The sequence below is a fragment of the Trichomonas vaginalis genome, chromosome II (assembly GCF_026262505.1).
Source record: "Trichomonas vaginalis G3 chromosome II, whole genome shotgun sequence".
Classification (NCBI taxonomy): Eukaryota; Parabasalia; order Trichomonadida; family Trichomonadidae; genus Trichomonas; species Trichomonas vaginalis.
In genome coordinates this window covers 9,237,912-9,257,577 of record NC_067204.1, presented here as the reverse complement: position 1 = coordinate 9,257,577, position 19,666 = coordinate 9,237,912, and the positions used below count along the sequence as shown (strand labels likewise).

The 19,666-nt window shown below is 30.2% G+C and overlaps 9 protein-coding genes and 1 pseudogene across 10 annotated transcripts, besides 3 other annotated features; 5 read left to right on the top strand and 5 right to left on the bottom strand.

The window, feature by feature from the left end:
* Nucleotides 1–2,453: part of a mobile genetic element that runs on past the window's edge.
* On the bottom strand, nt 814–1,712 carry TVAGG3_0512970 (annotated as a pseudogene). Its single transcript has one exon. A coding segment is annotated over exon 1 (899 nt).
* Nucleotides 2,454–4,297: 1,844 nt separating the features above from the next.
* On the top strand, nt 4,298–4,513 carry TVAGG3_0512950 (uncharacterized protein; the record flags this gene model as incomplete). The annotated part of the gene is made up of 1 exon (XM_001329238.1): nt 4,298–4,513. The coding sequence occupies one exon, from the start codon at nt 4,298–4,300 to the stop codon at nt 4,511–4,513; it is 216 nt and encodes a 71-aa protein (XP_001329273.1).
* Nucleotides 4,514–6,088: 1,575 nt separating this feature from the next.
* TVAGG3_0512940 (uncharacterized protein) lies at nt 6,089–6,988 on the top strand (the record flags this gene model as incomplete). Its single annotated transcript, XM_001329236.1, has 1 exon — nt 6,240–6,947. The coding sequence occupies one exon, from the start codon at nt 6,240–6,242 to the stop codon at nt 6,945–6,947; it is 708 nt and encodes a 235-aa protein (XP_001329271.1).
* Nucleotides 6,989–7,224: 236 nt separating this feature from the next.
* TVAGG3_0512930 (protein polyubiquitination) lies at nt 7,225–7,844 on the bottom strand (the record flags this gene model as incomplete). Its single annotated transcript, XM_001329235.2, has 1 exon — nt 7,300–7,839. The coding sequence occupies one exon, from the start codon at nt 7,837–7,839 to the stop codon at nt 7,300–7,302; it is 540 nt and encodes a 179-aa protein (XP_001329270.2).
* Nucleotides 7,845–7,985: 141 nt separating this feature from the next.
* Nucleotides 7,986–8,781: a mobile genetic element.
* Nucleotides 8,782–9,364: 583 nt separating this feature from the next.
* On the bottom strand, nt 9,365–11,185 carry TVAGG3_0512910 (uncharacterized protein; the record flags this gene model as incomplete). The annotated part of the gene is made up of 1 exon (XM_001329234.1): nt 9,365–11,185. The coding sequence occupies one exon, from the start codon at nt 11,183–11,185 to the stop codon at nt 9,365–9,367; it is 1,821 nt and encodes a 606-aa protein (XP_001329269.1).
* Nucleotides 11,186–11,317: 132 nt separating this feature from the next.
* Nucleotides 11,318–11,557, bottom strand: TVAGG3_0512900 (uncharacterized protein; the record flags this gene model as incomplete). The annotated part of the gene is made up of 1 exon (XM_001329233.1): nt 11,318–11,557. The coding sequence occupies one exon, from the start codon at nt 11,555–11,557 to the stop codon at nt 11,318–11,320; it is 240 nt and encodes a 79-aa protein (XP_001329268.1).
* Nucleotides 11,558–13,414: 1,857 nt separating this feature from the next.
* On the top strand, nt 13,415–13,858 carry TVAGG3_0512890 (protein of unknown function, DUF4108 family; the record flags this gene model as incomplete). Its single annotated transcript, XM_001329232.1, has 1 exon — nt 13,415–13,858. The coding sequence occupies one exon, from the start codon at nt 13,415–13,417 to the stop codon at nt 13,856–13,858; it is 444 nt and encodes a 147-aa protein (XP_001329267.1).
* Nucleotides 13,859–14,301: 443 nt separating this feature from the next.
* Nucleotides 14,302–14,538, top strand: TVAGG3_0512880 (N-acetylmuramoyl-l-alanine amidase family; the record flags this gene model as incomplete). Its single annotated transcript, XM_001329231.1, has 1 exon — nt 14,302–14,538. One exon carries the CDS (start codon nt 14,302–14,304, stop codon nt 14,536–14,538), a length of 237 nt encoding a protein of 78 aa, XP_001329266.1.
* A 24-nt stretch (nt 14,539–14,562) lies between these two features.
* TVAGG3_0512870 (uncharacterized protein) lies at nt 14,563–14,778 on the bottom strand (the record flags this gene model as incomplete). The annotated part of the gene is made up of 1 exon (XM_001329230.1): nt 14,563–14,778. One exon carries the CDS (start codon nt 14,776–14,778, stop codon nt 14,563–14,565), a length of 216 nt encoding a protein of 71 aa, XP_001329265.1.
* A 1,132-nt stretch (nt 14,779–15,910) lies between these two features.
* Nucleotides 15,911–19,666: part of a mobile genetic element that runs on past the window's edge.
* On the top strand, nt 18,309–18,947 carry TVAGG3_0512860 (uncharacterized protein; the record flags this gene model as incomplete). The annotated part of the gene is made up of 1 exon (XM_051237002.1): nt 18,309–18,947. The coding sequence occupies one exon, from the start codon at nt 18,309–18,311 to the stop codon at nt 18,945–18,947; it is 639 nt and encodes a 212-aa protein (XP_051094826.1).

The following is a 19,666-nucleotide window of genomic DNA, read 5'->3' as shown; positions in this document are numbered from 1 at the left end:
AAGGATTATTATTCGATAATGTTAATGCTTGAATATTAAATAGCCTTAACAAAGAATTTTTCAAGTGATATTTTATATTCATCAACTATTTTATTATAAATATCATTATATGTTAAATGAAGTTCAGTTGTTGTTCCGTTCTTTGATATCTTAATTGTGCTAATATCCTTTATAGGATTTATTTTTGCAACTGTTCCGCAGCATGAAACCTCATCATCTATGAAAAATTGAATCTTAACGTCTGAATCTTGAACATCACAAAGAATGGCGATAATGTGAATTAATGATTCATAAGGTAAAATAATTAAACCAGATTGGTCAATTAAATTTATTATTGAATCATAATTATTAATTATTATATCACGGTAAATTTTCATTAATTCAGAATTAATGTCTATTTTATATGGCGCATTGCGACTGGAATCGTAGATTCCTGGGTTCTCGATGTTTGATGAAAGAGGTGGGGGTATGTTGGATAAGTGGGAATTTCAACAGGTTCTTTACCGGGTTCAGATAAAATGATTGGGTCTCCATCTTCTTTATTTTGCTCCTCCTCCTTCGGTAAGTCACGAGTTAATAAATTGGTTGAGTTGCTGACCTTGTTAATTCAGGGCTAACATTAACTTTAACATTTTGAATAATTCGTGATTTATCATCATTTACGTTATAACCAACCGTAATCTCTGCTTTTGCGTTAGTGTTCTTTTGACTTGTGAAACGTCTTCTCATTTATAATTGAATAAAAAAAAGAAAAATATATTTAAAGTTTTATTTAGTTGTTACGGTAATATCCCAAGGTTCATCATTGTTTGCTTATACTTTCTTTGTAACTGCACCAATTATGTTATTGATATTGCTTTGAGTTTCTTCCAGTCTTATTTTATCATTTACAATATCTTTAATCATTTCATTACATGCATTCTTAAAACCATCTGATTTTTCTAATTTACGTCTATCACTTTCTTTAATTAAATCAAAGTTATAACCTTGTTGAGAATAAAGTGGTTTCTTTATCAATTCCTTGAACGCTTCTGAAAGTGAAGATGAAGAAATTCTTGCCACTTGAATTGGTTTAAATTCTGCTTTCATTGCTTCTTTCTGTTCATTGAACACTGGATCGAATAAAGCAACTTTAAAGAATTTCTTAGCTGGAATTTCAGGTCTAATATTTGCATATTGACCATCAAACTGATTAACATATCGTGGTAATCCATCCGGTCCCTCTTCAATAGCATTTAATTCTTCATTGAAATAAGAATATGGATTATAACGGTATGAATTAATTGGACCATTTTCACCTTCTCCAATGTATTGTTTAACAGCTTTTCCATTTTCATCAAATTGCATAGGATAACGTTCATTATATGCTTTACGTTTAGGATAATCAGATACAGTTAATTTATAACCATTTATGACTTTAATATTACCTTGACCATCAGTAACGAAAACTTCATTTATACCATCAGGTTTTCCATTTGGTCCGTAATGTCTGCTTCATGTGCTTCCCAATTTGGTCCATGACGTTTGGCATATGCTTGAGCTTCTGGTAATGTTAAAACGTTTCTCATTTGTTTAACATCTTTTTGAAGACCGGCAACAATATGAACTAATTCTTTCATTCCATCTGGAACTTTCATAGTTCTATTATATGCACCCTTTTTGTTTGTCCCTTGTTTTAATGGAACCTGTAGAAGATTTGCTATTTCTGTCATGTTTAATTATAAATAAAAAATAAAAATTAATTATAAAAAGTTAATCAAATTTAACACCTCCTTTATTTAAATCAACTATTATTTTTCCATGTTCACCTAATTGCTGATATTGTGTGTAAAGTTCATTAATGCTCATTGGTAAATTCACTTGATAAAGCATAACGTTCAACTGTTGACGACTAAACCCACTGAAAATGAAAAGGGTTGATAGATTTGATTTAATGTTTGTGCTTAATGCTTTGAAGTATTGAACAGCCATGAAGAATGAACACTGAATGTGTCGACATTGAGTTAATAACTGATTAAAATATGATTTCTCATTTGTTATTAGTTTTGATTTCACTGCATCATCTAGAAAAATGAGTGAATGCAAAAATTCTCTATCAAAATTTGAAATAGAAAGTGTTTCAAATAATTCATCCCGTTGTTTATCAATAATTTTATCCTCTAATCCTTGCTTCTTGATTGTATTATATAATTCTTTATACATTAAAAAGTTTTTTAAATAATCTTCTGCTTCTTCTTGTGATAAATAAATAATTGGAATTTTGATTAAATGCTTTAAAGATTCAAATGTATCATCTGAAGGTGAACCTGAACGGTTGATATAAATTAACACATGTGAATGGGGGAAGTGTTAGCAATAATGATAATTTGTTTTAATATCGTTAATGTTTTACCTTTATTTTGTTTACCAATTGCTGCAGTGATTGAATTTAAGTAACATTCAGAATATGGAATTTTCATTAATTTTTCCTTAGATAGAGCATTTCTATTATCACTCAATGCTTCATTAATCATATCATCTACGTATGTATTATATACTCCTGCTAATTCTTCAGAATTTAAATCCATTTAATCAAAAATAAATTTATAATTTTAAACATTTCTATTCATCAATATTTCATCATATGAACTTCTATACTGTGGTGGTGTACCTGTTGGATGATATTTCAAACCTTCGTCCGGTGTCCATGTCCAATATGTAGTCCTAGTAAACCAAACCTGAGGAGGATTTGTCACCTTTGAACAGTAAGTGTCATTTTCACCCTGAATGATTGGATAAGCTTTCACTTGTACTGTAACTTGTGATTGAAAGTTTCTAATCCATCAAAGAATATACCCGCTCCATCACGTTGAACTGGAATAGTGCATAAGAATGAAGTTTGGTCTTTCCATGTTCTAGCTAATGGCGTGCCATATCATCATTCAGTGGTCTAGTTAATGAGTCCTCGTATTCTTCCGTGCATTCATTCACTCCATCTAAATCAGAAGCTTGAAGCATACGTGTAAAGAATATGTCACCCACTGTGGTCATCGCTTGATCGGGGAAGTTTCTGGAATCTATAGTGACCTGAAGACCTCGAAGCATTGGATTTTCTAAAACGTTCTTTGCATTGCATTCTTCGGAAATGTTAACACAACATCTGTAACATTATGAAGAGCGTATGAGAAATCTGAGCTGATACCTTCAGGAGTGATGCAACCTCCATTTAGTGAACGAACGTCAATATGTTGAGCTGGAATCATGAATGGATCTTCCTTACTGAATAAACGTGGTATTGCTTTAACTGATTCTTCAATTAAACCGTATCCTGGTGTAATGCATTTATCCTCTAAAACTTCCATCTTTGTGCATGAAATAATAACGTATCAACTGTTGCGTCAGCAGATGTAGCGGCTAAGCTTGTAATTAATTTGGCAGGAAGTCCGATTTGTTGGAATTTGCGATCATATTTATAAACATGATTCATAATCTTTTCATAATTTTCATCAGTTATCTTTTCATAAACGTAATTTTGTAAATCAGCAACTCTTAACGGGTCAACCTGACAAAATACTAAAGTATCCCTGAAAACATAATATTTAAGAATGATTTCACCAAATGATTTAGGATAATCATCGAACGCCTGAAATGCTAACAAATCATTTACCGGAATAATCATATCAAAAGTGATATCAACTTCTTCATTTGCTTTCTTGAAAACTTCTGAAGGGTCAATATATTTACCACATACTGAGTTATCATATTTTTGAACATTATTATATAACGAATGAACAAACTTTTTAACTTTCCTTTCTGATTTTGGTTTATATGTTGCAAATGCGAAAGATTCACGGGCGCAATCCATCTGAAGATAACCGGCATCACCTCTTTCGGTTTCTACTTCTAATTGTTTAAAGCTTTGATTTGATGATTTGTAACCAACGAATAAACGCATGCATTTAAAAGCGGCATCACATGTGAAAGCTTTATTTGAAACTAGAGTTGCTTTAACTTTGCGTTTAATATATGTGTCACCTAATTGGTTCACATCATGAGCCGGATTTGTAATTCTTAAATGAGTTTGTTTATCATCAAAATATGGAGCATCAGAGTCATAGCATGAACTTTCAAGTTCTCTATAATATCTTCTACCGTCATTCTTTGCGAATATTTCATTTATCTTTTCGAATGAATGAAACACATTTCCATTAATCGGTTTAGTGTTTGGCACCAAATAGTTAGTCGTCATTTATTAATAAATAAAAAATCAAAATTAAAAGATGAAAATGAATTTTTAATTTTAATGAAATAATCAACTATGGCTGCAGGTATATTTAAGAAACTGTGGGATAAAGTAAAAAGAGGAGCGCATAAAGTTTGGGAAACAATGAAGAAAGGAGCAAATTGGATATTTAAGAATAAAGAAGCAATTAGTGACATTGCTGAATCAATAACGCCAAAAGCTGCCCCAATAAGAGAAATTTTAAATAAAGGAGAAAAAGTTTATCAAAGACTACAACCGATACTAAGATAAAAATAATATTTATTTTTTCCACTATACCTCCTATTTTATTAAGTATTCCTTCAGCAATTCCACCAATTGCGTTACCTGCTTGTGCTCCCATCGCCGGATTACCTGCTTTAGTACCTAATACCCCACCTATGATAGTTCCTGCCGTTTTCGCTACTGGTGCCAAAAAGTTTGCAACAGGTTTAATAATTTTTATAAACCCAACCGCAGCTTTCTTAATTCCATCCCATAATTTTTTTAAGAATCCTGCCGCCATTTCTGATTTAATATTAATTAAAAAATATATTTCATCACTTATATTCTAATTTTTATTTAATGATAAATGAAACCAATTTTAAAAATAAATGAAACAAAGGAGGAAGAAATAAATGAAAGTGAAAATGTTCAACAAAAAATAAACGTTGTTAAACCAATTACTGAAATAAAAATTTTTTCATCTGTTGAAGAATTTAATGACTATTATGCTAATAATAAAAATTATTTGAAGAATTGACAACATGTAAATTGAATAAAATGTTTAAAGTTGATGGATTCAAAATTTCAAAAATAAAAGGAGTGGTTAGTTTGAAATCTATTCCTCAATCAAGAATCACCTCATTAATGAAAATAGATGATTTAACAAAAAGAATAGAAATTATTGAAGAGCGAATGAATCAAATAATTGATTTCATAAATTCAAATAATCATTAGTTTCAATTTATTTTTAAAGTTTATTTTTATTCATGAAAATAATTATTTCTAATTTCTTTTACTCTCTCGTACATACTAGATTTGAAGAATTCAGAACATTTCCCATAATCTCCTAAATGTTTTCTTATCTTATTGGTTTTCCATTCATTATATGAAACTGTATAAACTTTATCTTTATCTTTGCATCTTTCATCACTTCCAATATATTTATATTTCAATTTTGATTTATTGGTTTCATATTCATTAACGTTTAATAATTCACAGTCTTCCTTTTTAAATAAATGTTTTATGTATTCAGGATTAAGAATTCTATAATATTGCTTCCCTTTAAATCTTTGAATATAAACAGGAACACCATCCTCTAAAATTCGATAATCTATTTTATCTGGTTTTACTTGTTGGGTCATTTATGTAAGAATAAAAAAAATAAATTATTTTAAAATTAATGTTAAAAATAATGATACAAAATCGTTCAATATTGTATGAATTCTTACGTTTACAAAAAAAGTCACATAACCCATCATACCCTACTACTATTCATAAAAATTACAAGTTTCTGATGACAATTAGCTTAATTAAACCAGGTACAAGATTATATAATTGTATTTTCTATCCAATTATCCATATAATATCTTATCCAGAAAAAATAACTTGATCAATACCAAATGATTTTTTAACTAGTAAATAAAGTATTTTCTTTACACACACATTGTATATCATAGTTTTTTTTTGGTTTCGCAAAACATCCAAAAACAAATATGCTATAAAAGTGACAATTTTAGCAAAACGAAACCCTTACTCTTGAATTTTATTATTTTTTATTCAATTTGTTTTCTAACCTTTTTTTCTTTTACAAAAATCGTAACTCCAGAAAATTAATCCAGATAACACAGAAAAAGACAGAGAAATATCATTACAATCAACAGAAGGAGGTGATGCAAACAAAGACGACAAGAAAAGAGCCCCTCCTCCGCGCGCAGAACCTTCTAAGATGATTGGTAGTGATGGGGGTACCCAAAAATACACGTTTTCTAGTTCAATGTCACTTGAACAAATCAAAGATCAGCTAGCTCGGATTTTTGGTAAAGTTTATCAGCAACAACAGCTAACTGATGATATTATTTCAGATAATCTTTCAGTACGCAAGCTTGTAATTATAGTTCGCCTACTGAAGTTATCTGATAAACCAGCAAGCTCTCTCAGGAAGCCAATTTTATGCAGTTTGCTACTTGAATTTTTAAATTCCGACCAAATGAAGATCAAATACCAGAAGGCAAACGAAGATCGAGAAAAGAGAGCAAAGCAACGAGCCGAAAGGAGGGTGGAAAAGGCCGCACAAAAGGCACAAACTCAAAATGAACAACCAACTTTACAGGCTGAACCACAAACAAAGTTGGAATATCTTAGATCGTCAAGGAAGGCTGCAGCGGCCGCAGCCGAAGAAAAACGAGAACTTTCTAAGAGTGAGTCTCATGGTTCGATGACAGACTTAGATAAAATTAATAAACAGTCAGGAAAGATGTCGTCATCATCTTCGCTTATACAAGCGCCACAATTTGCTCAACCTGCTTCAGGAATGAGGTTTGATTTGCAATTTACAACATTAAAAGATTCATCGAAAGCGCTACAGTGCCTTCAAAAGATGAATGCTTTTGTTTGGGAGTTATCCGATAGGATAACTGAGCTCGAAAGAGCTATTTCAATTTTAGTTTTACGAATATCAGAGGCAGAGAAGACATTGTTGTGATTTATTTAATTACATATTGTATAAAATATATTAAACTTGTATATAATATATATTTATTTTTTCTTCAAAATATATTTTTAAATTTGGACTGATAAGTAAAGGAAACTATTGTGATAGAATATTCTAGTTCCCGAGTTTATTAGCCATGAGCTATGGACAATGAGAAAATTGGAAAAATATCAAAATTTTATTTGGAATTTTGTAAATTTTTTTAAAGTTTACATCACAGAACTTATTGCAAATATTATTGTTAATTGTATTTTATAGGAGAGATTGTAAGACAAGGCAATAAATGTAAAATATATATTTAATAAAGAATTACGGAGTTTTTTATAATCATGTAGTATAATTTTTAATGTACTCCAGCGTACTCACGTCCGCGGTTGCAGTAATCGCGGAAAGTCTTCCAGAATTCGTCCTTATTTTGGATAAATACTCTGTTAGCCTTAACATTTAATGGAGACTGTGGATTTGGATCTCCCAACATGCAGATAACTGAAATAACAATTGTTTCGATTGTATGAACTGGAAGCCACTTTTCATTGAGCTGTTCTTGTTCATTTGTTGGGTCATCCTTCTGCTCGTGAAGAATGGAGATGCAAACTTTGCCATCTTCGCCAATATTCGGGTGGAACATTGGACATAAGAACTTCATCATCGGTGGTCTCATTGGAAAGTCTTCTGGGAAGATGAGTTCAGCTGGGAGAATGCAGTCTGAAAAACGTGTGCCTGACTGGCCGATGATTGTAACTCTCCAATGGAAAACATTATTATCTACGAGGCCGCAAGAGAAATATAATGATGGTTCCTTCTGGTAGTCGCGATACATCTTCTGTAAAACGTTTGTAGCCATACGCTTTGTACGTGCATCAACCTTAGGTCTTTCTGACATCTTTAAAAATTAATGACTAAAAATTTTTTTTGTGAAAAGTTTGCGACAATCAAAAGTTTGCTTAGTCAAAAAAATTTTCACTTCTTGAAGCCAATTTCAATCTCCAAATCGTAGAAACAAATGTAAGATTTTTGAAGTTTGAATAAGAGTAGGGGTAATTTTAGCTAAAAATGACACGCCTGTAAAAAGTGACACGCCCATGAAGGGTGTGATTACCGCTCGGTAATTTCGACAGTTTAGAATTTAAAATTTTTTATGGAACTGTTGCGAGTTTCATAAAGAATTTAAGGAATATAAGCAAAGATTTGAATCAAAATCTTAGACCTAAGCCGCTCGATTCGCTCGCGGCTTCCGCGAATTACAGATCAGCAAAGATTTGAATCAAAATCTTCGAACTAAGCCGATCGCTTCGCTCGCGGCTTTCTTTATTATTTTAAATTTGCATATTTCCATCAAAAGTTCATAAGGTAAAAAATTTCGTTTATTTTTACTAAAAAAAAGGTTTTTGATAATAAATTTATTTTATTTCGAAAAAGTAGCAATAATCGTAAAAGGGTATTGATAGGCTTGCTAAAGTAACTAATTTTAGCTGTCAAATACTTTTGTATTTTGAAGTAAATTAGTATAAATTTTTTTTACTTTTATTTCGAAAAAGTAGCAATAATCGTAAAAGGGTATTGATAGGCTTGCTAAAGTAACTAATTTTAGCTGTCAAATACTTTTGTATTTTGAAGTAAATTAGTATAAATTTGATATTATTTTAACTCCCTTTGAAAACCTCAATTTTCCATACAGAGGGAACGGAAATAGCATCCAATATTCCCTGAGAATGGTTGCGCATTCTCAGTTCCCTCTATATTTCGAACGAAGCTCTCATCGGTCTTTTTTTTAATACTAAACGTTTTTTTTCCCTGTCACTTTTAGCTAAAATTTGGGTTTGCCGTTTGAATAATTTCCATCTTTTTTCCATCAAGCATTTCATACTTTTTTTGTAAAAGCTGATACAACACATTTCTCAGTATTTCCTTTTGTTGAACTTTTTATTGGCTTTTAAGAATATCTTTTAAATTTTTCCGAATCTAATAATTTTTCTATTGAATTAACACAGGAAACCATTTCTCATATCTAGATTCGAGCAGCTCCAGTATTCAGAGAACTGCCCAATGAAAAGGAGTTTTTCCATCATATCTTTTCCATTAATGAATGTACCATTACAAATATTAAGTTTGGTAATATTTTAATTATATCAGAAATAAGATGGAGTGAATTTCATGATATTGTGCTACAAAATGATCTTGAGAGATGTATTTATGTTGTTGTACAATGAAAATAACATGAACCATTTATATTTGGATAAGAAAGAATATTCATCTTGGAATTGTCTTAAAATAGACATTTTCATCAAAAGATTTCAGAAATTGTACAGAGATATACTGCATCTGGAAGATTTGATCAATTTTAAATGACTTGTTACATTCAAGATAAAGAATTTCTTTACATAATAAACAAAAAAACATAATATTTTTTAAATTATTGATGATTCAACAGAAATTTCATGGTTATTTTGAAGTTTAAGCTTAACACTACCTCTTTCAGATTCATATTCATATCCCCAGTTCGGGCGCTGCAATTCTTTGAAATACAAAGTAGATTTTCCTTGACAAAATGCATCTAAGTATTTCATTGATTCATACAAAGGAAATACATTTATCCATTGTGAAACAAGTTGATGGTGAGCGTGATATCCAGGCGGCATCGTGTAAACTTGAGGAACAATCTTAAATGAAGCTTGATCTATGGCAAAAATGCTGTCAACGTGGAAAGAGTACTTATCATTGACGAAACCTTTCAGTTTTTCAACAACAAAACGATGAGAACCTTGAAGATCTCCCCAATTTTTCAGCATCCAAGTAGAAAAGCTCCACGCATCATTCCAATCGCCTCCAAGAATATCTATTTTCTCTAGTGGTTGGAATTTTCCGTAATTCGAGACGATATAATCGTCTTCTGAAGTATCATTGTAGTCAACACGCGTGGAAAGCAGTAATTGTGATGAAACAAGGAACTTCCTAGATACAGCATCAAAGAAATAAGGTGAAGGAAGGAAATCTCCGCTTCCTGTGAAAATATATTCTCCTTTTGAGATTCTGTAGCCGAAATTCCTCAGGAAATAGTCTGGAACCGAGGTAATATTCATAATAGGAATCATTTTAATGTACTGATCATATTGGAGTGTATAAATTTTTACAATTTTCCTCATTATTGGTCCAAATTTCACTTGTGATTCAAAGGAGTCTGATCCAGGGTTAGTTTTGACATATATGTATATGATTTCAAGTGACAAATCACGATATAATGGCAAAACTTTTTCGTATAATTTCGTAATTTTGTTAACTCTATCGAGAATATTCTTATGGTCTGTGACGATGATTGCGAGAGATGCATATGGAACATCGGGATGCTTGTTAAGCTGCTTTATATAATAAAAATCTCGTTTAATAAACTCATGAACTTTTTCTGCTTTTCCTGAAGCCATTTCAATGATTTCCTTGGCCGAAAATTGTGGAAATCTGTATCGTACCACACCGGATTCTCGATAATTCCCTTGATAATATGTATTAAACAAATAATCTGCGACTTGTGATGCAGAACAATACATCGAGTCATCACCTTCATCTGTATTATCTTTCTTACCCTCTAAAATATTGAGAACTTTCTTGTAAACTGGTGGAGGATTTCGATGATAATAATATGGACCGAAAACTTTAGGAATTATTAATTGATCAACTGTAGAATTGTCAACTGGTTTAGATACTAAATGAATCAATCGTGTTAAGCCTTGCTTTGCACATTTTGTAAGTACGGAATAATTATTTGGACGTGTGAAGTCAAAAATGTAGTTAATTCTGAATAAATCTAGAAAGTATGATGTGTACTCGCTTTCAACATCAAATTGGCCTCGTGATGCAATTTCTCGATACTTTATATTATGATCTTTAAGCATTTCAATAAAAATTCTGGCAGCTGGGACAGAAGAACCAACAACTAAAGTATAAAGTGTAGTATCTCCTGGCTCAACGTTAAAATCACATGACAAATAACTTGTATGTTGAAGTCTATCATAGCAAACCCTCTTTTTTGGTATTTTGGCATCTATGTCGATCTGATCTAAGCATTTTTCATGGTCATTTACGATTACACTTTCTGTTTTTCCATAAATTTTTGTGAAATTTTGCTGATTTAGAGCCTTATTCTTATATAATAGATATGAGATTGACAAAGAAAGTACAAAAATCCTCGCAATAATGAATAGATTCGTGTACTTTTTTTGCGAAGGAATCAACATCAGAAAAACAAAACAAAAATGATTACTCACTCAGCGAAAACTCAATTATTTCGTCATAATCTATATTTAATTCAAATACATCTCTCTCAAACTCATAATTTTGGATTATAAATAAAAAAAGATTTCAGATAATTACATAAGAATGAAAACACTAGCCATTATCATTCTGAATTGATTCAAACATGACTGGCAAATGATATCAGTCTTTAATGTTTTAATCAACATCTTTCCACATTCACTCAACTCAGGAACTTTTAATATATATTGTGGAACACTATCGACAAGCTGGTTACTGGAGTCAAAATTGATATTTCCATTTGAATCTGTTAATTTATCTTGTGGACAATTGATATAACTATTGAATATAGCCATTTTTGAGTCAATCGCATTCAACACCGACAAATTTGATTCAGGAATATCGACATAATAATTATTTATATTACATTGTGGTGTGTGATGAGCCGTAATATGGCCAAAACTATTATCTACAAAAGTCAAACTTAAATTAGTAAAAACAATATAAGAAGAGTTAGTGCTTGTGCAGTAATGAAAATTAATTCCAATTCTGGATCCAATATTATTACAAATTTTGATATTTTTAGATACAGAATTAGCGGTGCGGCTAATAAGAAACGACATTTCTTGCACTCCAAAATTATTTGAATAATTTGATTCCGAAAGCTCAACATAATTGGATATAAACCTACAATTAGAACTTCCACCAGAATTATAGCAAGCGGTAATTAAATTTGCATATAAATCCTTTGTCGCACTAAAAATAGCAAAATATCCGTAGTTAGAACCACCATCATTACTACATTGAGAACCACAAATATTATTTAAGTATAAATTATTAATTTTATCGGTATAAATAGCACCGCCAGTTCTAGCATAGCAATGTAGAAATATAGATTTGGATATATCAGTTTTCTCTATGATCTCATTTATGTAAATAGCACCGCCACTGCCAACTTTATTTGAAAGATACATATAAACAGAGAATTTTACATTGACTGTCTTCAAATTTTATGATTTTGACATGGAAATTTTTTTTGCCTTTCTCCATCAAAATTCATCTTTGGCTTATGCATAATTCTTTTCAAATTCCGAATTTGGGTAAAAAACAAATTGATATGTCAGGCCGAAGAGATGTTGATCAAATCAGAAAAGATTATTCTTCTACACAGAGGATAATCCTATAGTTTTCGACTTTGCTATTGTTATTGTCTCATTCCATATCTATGAACTTAATAAAAATTCCTAAATCTTTTCCAAAATCTGTGAGATCATTATTTTTCGCAGGTTTAACATATTATTTATTTTTTCTAATGAATTTAAAAGATACTTAAAAGGTAATATGCTAATGTATCCTTGAAAAAATTAAAGTAGTATATGTGTGCGGGTTTTGTGACTTTTTTTGTTACATCTATATATAGACGATGCATTAAAATATATTTATTTATAAACACATTTAAAAAATTAACATTAATTTTAAAATAATTTATTTTTTTATCTTTTATAAAAGAAGCTATATATAGATGATGTCAGATATTCCGCGATTAATTAAACATTGTTTAAATCCTGAATGGGTTAAACTTCAATTTAAAAATGAAGATTGTGAATTATTAAATGAATATGAAAGCCAAAATAAGCTAATGAGGTATAAATATAATGATAAAGAATATTTAATTTCATGGAATCAATGGAGTCATAATCAAAGACCTCATAAACGGGAAGAAGAAATTGAAAATAATGAAATGGAAATCATTGATGACATTAAAGAGGATGGAATTCCTAAATTTTGTAGAAAAACCTTTAGAACTAAGTTAGGAGCATATAAACGTAGAGTATTAAATCCTGAATACATAAAACATTTATTTAAAAAGGAAGACTGTGAATTATTAAACGTTAATGAATATGAAAATGCTAAATCAAAATTGAAATATAAATATATTGGAAGTGATGAAAGGTGTAAAGATAAAGATAAAGTTTATTCAGTTTCATATAATAACTGGCACACGTTAGGGATAAGAAAACATTTAGGAGATTATGGGAAATGTTCTGAATTCTTTAAATCTAGTATGTACGAGAGAGTAAAAGAAATTAGAAATAATTATTTTCATGAATGAAAAATAAACTTTAAAAATTCATGTCTTACATTTTTGAATAATTTTTTTTTTAATTCGTAAGAAAATGAGTGGATCAAGATTCGTAACCGTCAATCAATTAATGGATGTTCTTTCACCAATTCTTGAAAATGTTAAACAAGTAGATGTTTATTTCGATGATTATGTAGAAAGTATATATTATAAAGGTAAGTTTAATATTAAACCTATTGCTTTTGCATTTGATAATAAATTAATTGAAAATGCAAAAATTTGGGAATTAATTCCAGATATTGAATTTATAACAAATATTAATGATAAATGGTTTAAACGAATTCCAACCACAAAAGTTCTTTGTAAATTAATGATCAAAACTGAGGAAAAAGAATTTAACGGGTTTAAATATCATCCAAATAAAGTTTCAGAACTAGAAAATGAAAAACTTCAGAAAAAATTAAACGATAGACTTTCAAATGATCGTATTGAAAAAATAAATAAACTAGCAGAAGTTGCATTTAATAATGAAATATTTGATGAATATAACCTTGAACTCAGTGATGGGCTTTAAGGACCCGGGCTCAACGAGTCATGATTTATGAAATCAATTATTTGATTCATTCGCTCTTCAATAATTTCTATTCTTTTTGTTAAATCATCTATTTTCATTAATGAGGTGATTCTTGATTGAGGAATAGATTTCAAACTAACCACTCCTTTTATTTTTGAAATTTTGAATCCATCAACTTTAAACATTTTATTCAATTTACATGTTGTCAATTCTTCAAATAATTTTTTATTGTTAGCATAATAGTCATTAAATTCTTCAACAGATGAAAAAATTTTTATTTCAGTAATTGGTTTAACAACGTTTATTTTTTGTTGAACATTTTCACTTTCATTTATTTCTTCCTCCTTTGTTTCATTTATTTTTAAAATCGGTTTCATTTATCATTAAATAAAAATTAAAAAATAATTGATGAAATATATTTTTTAATTAATATTAAATCAGAAATGGCGGCAGGATTCTTTAAAAAATTATGGGATGGAATTAAGAAAGCTGCAGGTTGGGTTCATAAAAATATTATTAAACCTGTTGCAAACTTTTTGGCACCAGTAGCGAAAACGGCAGGAACTATCATAGGTGGGGTATTAGGTACAAAAGCAGGTAATCCGGCGATGGGAGCACAAGCAGGTAACGCAGTTGGTGGAATAGCTGAAGGAATACTTAATAAAATAGGGGGTAGATAGTGGAAAAATAAATAAATATTATTTTTATCTTAGTATCGGTTGTAGTCTTTGATAAACTTTTTCTCCTTTATTTAAAATTTCTCTTATTGGGGCAGCTTTTGGCGTTATTGATTCAGCAATGTCACTAATTGCTTCTTTATTCTTAAATATCCAATTTGCTCCTTTCTTCATTGTTTCCCAAACTTTATGCGCTCCTCTTTTTACTTTATCCCACAGTTTCTTAAAGAATCCTGCAGCCATAGTTGATTATTTCATTAAAATTAAAAATTCATTTTCATCTTTTAATTTTGATTTTTTATTTATTAATAAATGACGACTAACTATTTAGTGCCAAACACCAAACCGATTAATGGAAATGTGTTTCATTCATTCGAAAAGATAAATGAAATATTCGCAAAGAATGATGGAAGAAGATATTATAGAGAACTTGAAAGTTCATGCTATGACTCTGATGCTCCATATTTTGATGATAAACAAACTCATTTAAGAATTACAAATCCGGCTCATGATGTGAACCAATTGGTGACACATATATTAAACGCAAAGTTAGAGCAACTCTAGTTTCAAATAAAGCTTTCACATGTGATGCCGCTTTTAAATGCATGCGTTTATTCGTTGGTTACAAATCATCAAATCAAAGCTTTAAACAATTAGAAGTAGAAACCGAAAGAGGTGATGCCGGTTATCTTCAGATGGAATTGCGCCCGTGAATCTTTCGCATTTGCAACATATAAACCAAAATCAGAAAGGAAAGTTAAAAAGTTTGTTCATTCGTTATATAATAATGTTCAAAAATATGATAACTCAGTATGTGGTAAATATATTGACCCTTCAGAAGTTTTCAAGAAAGCAAATGAATGAAGTTGATATCACTTTTGATATGATTATTCCGGTAAATGATTTGTTAGCATTTCAGGCGTTCGATGATTATCCTAAATCATTTGGTGAAATCATTCTTAAATATTATGTTTTCAGGATACTTTAGTATTTTGTCAGGTTGACCCGTTAAGAGTTGCTGATTTACAAAATTACGTTTATGAAAAGATAACTGATGAAAATTATGAAAAGATTATGAATCATGTTTATAAATATGATCGCAAATTCCAACAAATCGGACTTCCTCCAAATTAATTACAGCTTAGCTGCTACATCTGCTGACGCAACAGTTGATGACGTTATTATTTCATGCACAAAGATGGAAGTTTTAGAGGATAAATGCATTACACCAGGATACGGTTTAATTGAAGAATCAGTTAAAGCAATACCACGTTTATTTAGTAAGGAAGATCCATTCATGATTCCAGCTCAACATATTGACGTTCGTTCACTAAATGGAGGTTGCGTCACTCCTGAAGGTATCAGCTCAGATTTCTCATACGCTCTTCATAATGTTACAGATGTTGTGTTAGCATTTCCGAAGAATGCAATGCAAAGAACAGTTTTAGAAAATCCAATGCTTCGAGGTCTTCAGGTCACTATAGATTCCAGAAACTTCCCCGATCAAGCGATGACCACAGTGGGTGACATATTCTTTACACGTATGCTTCAAGCTTCTGATTTAGATGGGGTGAATGAATGCACGGAAGAATACGAGGACTCATTAACTAGACCACTGAATGATGATAATGGCACACCATTAGCTAGAACATGGAAAGACCAAACTTCATTCTTATGCACTATTCCAGTTCAACGTGATGGAGCGGGTATATTCTTTGATGGATTAGAAACTTTCAACTCACAAGTTACAGTACAAGTGAAAGCTTATCCAATCATTCAGGGTGAAAATGACACTTACTGTTCAAAGGTGACAAATCCTCCTCAGGTTTGGTTTACTAGGACTACATATTGGACATGGACACCGGACGAAGGTTTGAAATATCATCCAACAGGTACACCACCGCAGTATAGAAGTTCATATGATGAAATATTGATGAATAGAAATGTATAAAATTATAAATTTATTTTTGATTAAATGGATTTAAATTCATTCACCCCTTATGAAGAATTAGCGGGAGTATATAATACATACGTAGATGATATGATTAATGAAGCATTGAGTGATAATAGAAATGCTCTATCTAAGGAAAAATTAATGAAAATTCCATATTCTGAATGTTACTTAAATTCAATCACTGCAGCAATTGGTAAACAAAATAAAGGTAAAACATTAACGATATTAAAACAAATTATCATTATTGCTAACACTTCCCCCTATTCACATGTGTTAATTTATATCAACCGTTCAGGTTCACCTTCAGATGATACATTTGAATCTTTAAAGCATTTAATCAAAATTCCAATTATTTATTTATCACAAGAAGAAGCAGAAGATTATTTAAAAAACTTTTTAATGTATAAAGAATTATATAATACAATCAAGAAGCAAGGATTAGAGGATAAAATTATTGATAAACAACGGGATGAATTATTTGAAACACTTTCTATTTCAAATTTTGATAGAGAATTTTTGCATTCACTCATTTTTCTAGATGATGCAGTGAAATCAAAACTAATAACAAATGAGAAATCATATTTTAATCAGTTATTAACTCAATGTCGACACATTCAGTGTTCATTCTTTATGGCTGTTCAATACTTCAAAGCATTAAGCACAAACATTAAATCAAATCTATCAACCCTTTTCATTTTCAGTGGGTTTAGTCGTCAACAGTTGAACGTTATGCTTTATCAAGTGAATTTACCAATGAGCATTAATGAACTTTACACACAATATCAGCAATTAGGTGAACATGGAAAAATAATAGTTGATTTAAATAAAGGAGTGTTAAATTTGATTAACTTTTTATAATTAATTTTTATTTTTTATTTATAATTAAACATGACAGAAATAGCAAATCTTCTACAGGTTCCATTAAAACAAGGGACAAACAAAAAGGGTGCATATAATAGAACTATGAAAGTTCCTGATGGAATGAAAGAATTAGTTCATATTGTTGCTGGTCTTCAAAAAGATGTTAAACAAATGAGAAACGTTTTAACATTACCAGAAGCTCAAGCATATGCCAAACGTCATGGTCCAAATTGGGAAGCACACGAAGCAGACATTACGGGTCCAAATGGAAAACCTGATGGTATAAATGAAGTTTTCGTTACTGATGGTCAAGGTAATATTAAAGTCATAAATGGTTATAAATTAACTATCTGATTATCCTAAACGTAAAGTATATAATGAACGTTATCCTATGCAATTTGATGAAAATGGAAAAGCTGTTAAACAATACATTGGAGAAGGTGAAAATGGTCCAATTAATTCATACCGTCATAATCCATATTCTTATTTCAATGAAGAATTAAATGCTATTGAAGAGGGACCGGATGGATTACCACGATATTCTAACCAGTTTGATGGTCAATATGCAAATATTAGACCTGAAATTTCAGCTAAGAAATTCTTTAAAGTTGCTTTATTCGATCCAGTTTTCGCAAATGTTAAAGATGAACTTAAACAGCAATTCCAACCAATTATAGTAGCAAGAATTGCATCAGGTGCTTTATCTCAAGCATTCAAAGATTTAATTAAGAAACCATTATATCAGCAACGTGGTTTAACTTATGATTTAGTTAAGGAATCAGATAAAAGAAAATTTGAGAAATCAGATGATTATAAGAATGCAATTAATGAATATATTCGGTCTATTAATTTCGATGAAAATGCTAAAAATCAACTTCATGAACAAATACAGGGAATAATAGATTCAAAAGTTCCAGCAAAATAAAAGTTTAAATATATTTTTTTTATTCGAATATAAATGAGAAGACGTTTCACTAGTCAAAAGAACACTAACGCAAAAGCAGAGATTACGGTTGGTTATAACGTAAATGATGATAAATCACGAATTATTCAAAATGTTAAAGTTAATGTTAGCCCCGAATTAACTCGTGACTTGCCGAAAAAGGAGGAGGAGCAAAATAAAGAAGATGGAGACCCAATCATTTTATCTGAACCCGGTAAAGAACCCGTTGAAATCCCCACATATCCAACATACCCCCCACCTCTTTCATCAAACATCGAGAACCCATATAAAATAGACATTAATTCTGAATTAATGAAAATTTACCGTGATATAATAATTAATAATTATGATTCAATAATAAATTTAATTGACCAATCCGGTTTAATTATTTTACCTTATGAATCATTAATTCACATTATCGCCATTCTTTGTGATGTTCAAGATTCAGACGTTAAGATTCAATTTTTCATAGATGATGAGGTTTCATGCTGCGGAACAGTTGCAAAAATAAATCCTATAAAGGATATTAGCACAATTAAGATATCAAAGAACGGAACAACAACTGAACTTCATTTAACATATAATGATATTTATAATAAAATAGTTGATGAATATAAAATATCACTTGAAAAATTCTTTGTTAAGGCTATTTAATATTCAAGCATTAACATTATCGAATAATAATCCTTTGAATCATAATCAATAATAATTGACCTTTCACCAGTTTCTATCGTTTGTTTTATTTCTTTTTGTTCCCCACTATCTGGATCGGTCATTGTAATTGTTTTTGTTATAGTATCAGCTTTATCTTTAACTTCAATCTTTTTTCCATCGGGATATTTAAACCAAAATTCCAAAAATTCGATATTGTCAATCTGTTCATATTTTAATCTATCAATTACATTTTTAATACCATCTGAAAATCTTATGAAATGGTCATTATATGGGTTTGATTGAACTAAATTTGAATGAAGTGAAATATAACCTGTTGATGAATATGACACTGACTCATATTTTCTGAAAACACTAAAATTTATAACATGAATGAATTTCTTATTCGTTGAATTTATGAATTCTTGAGGTAATCTTATTCTAGTTTTATTTATCACTGGAAAATAACGCTTTACCATATTTTTATTCGTAATAAAAATGTCAATTATCAATATTATTTCGAATAATAGTTGTGAATTAAATTTAACAGTTAGCGGAATTTATAATGTTACTCTCGTTTCTGTGAGTGGTAAATTTAATCCCATTCTTTTAGACCCTTCAGATTATATATCATTTATTAAAGATGACCTTGAAAAAACGTATGTTATGTATATAAATAATGTGATAACGAAATGGGATATTAACATGATTTTAAGTTATTT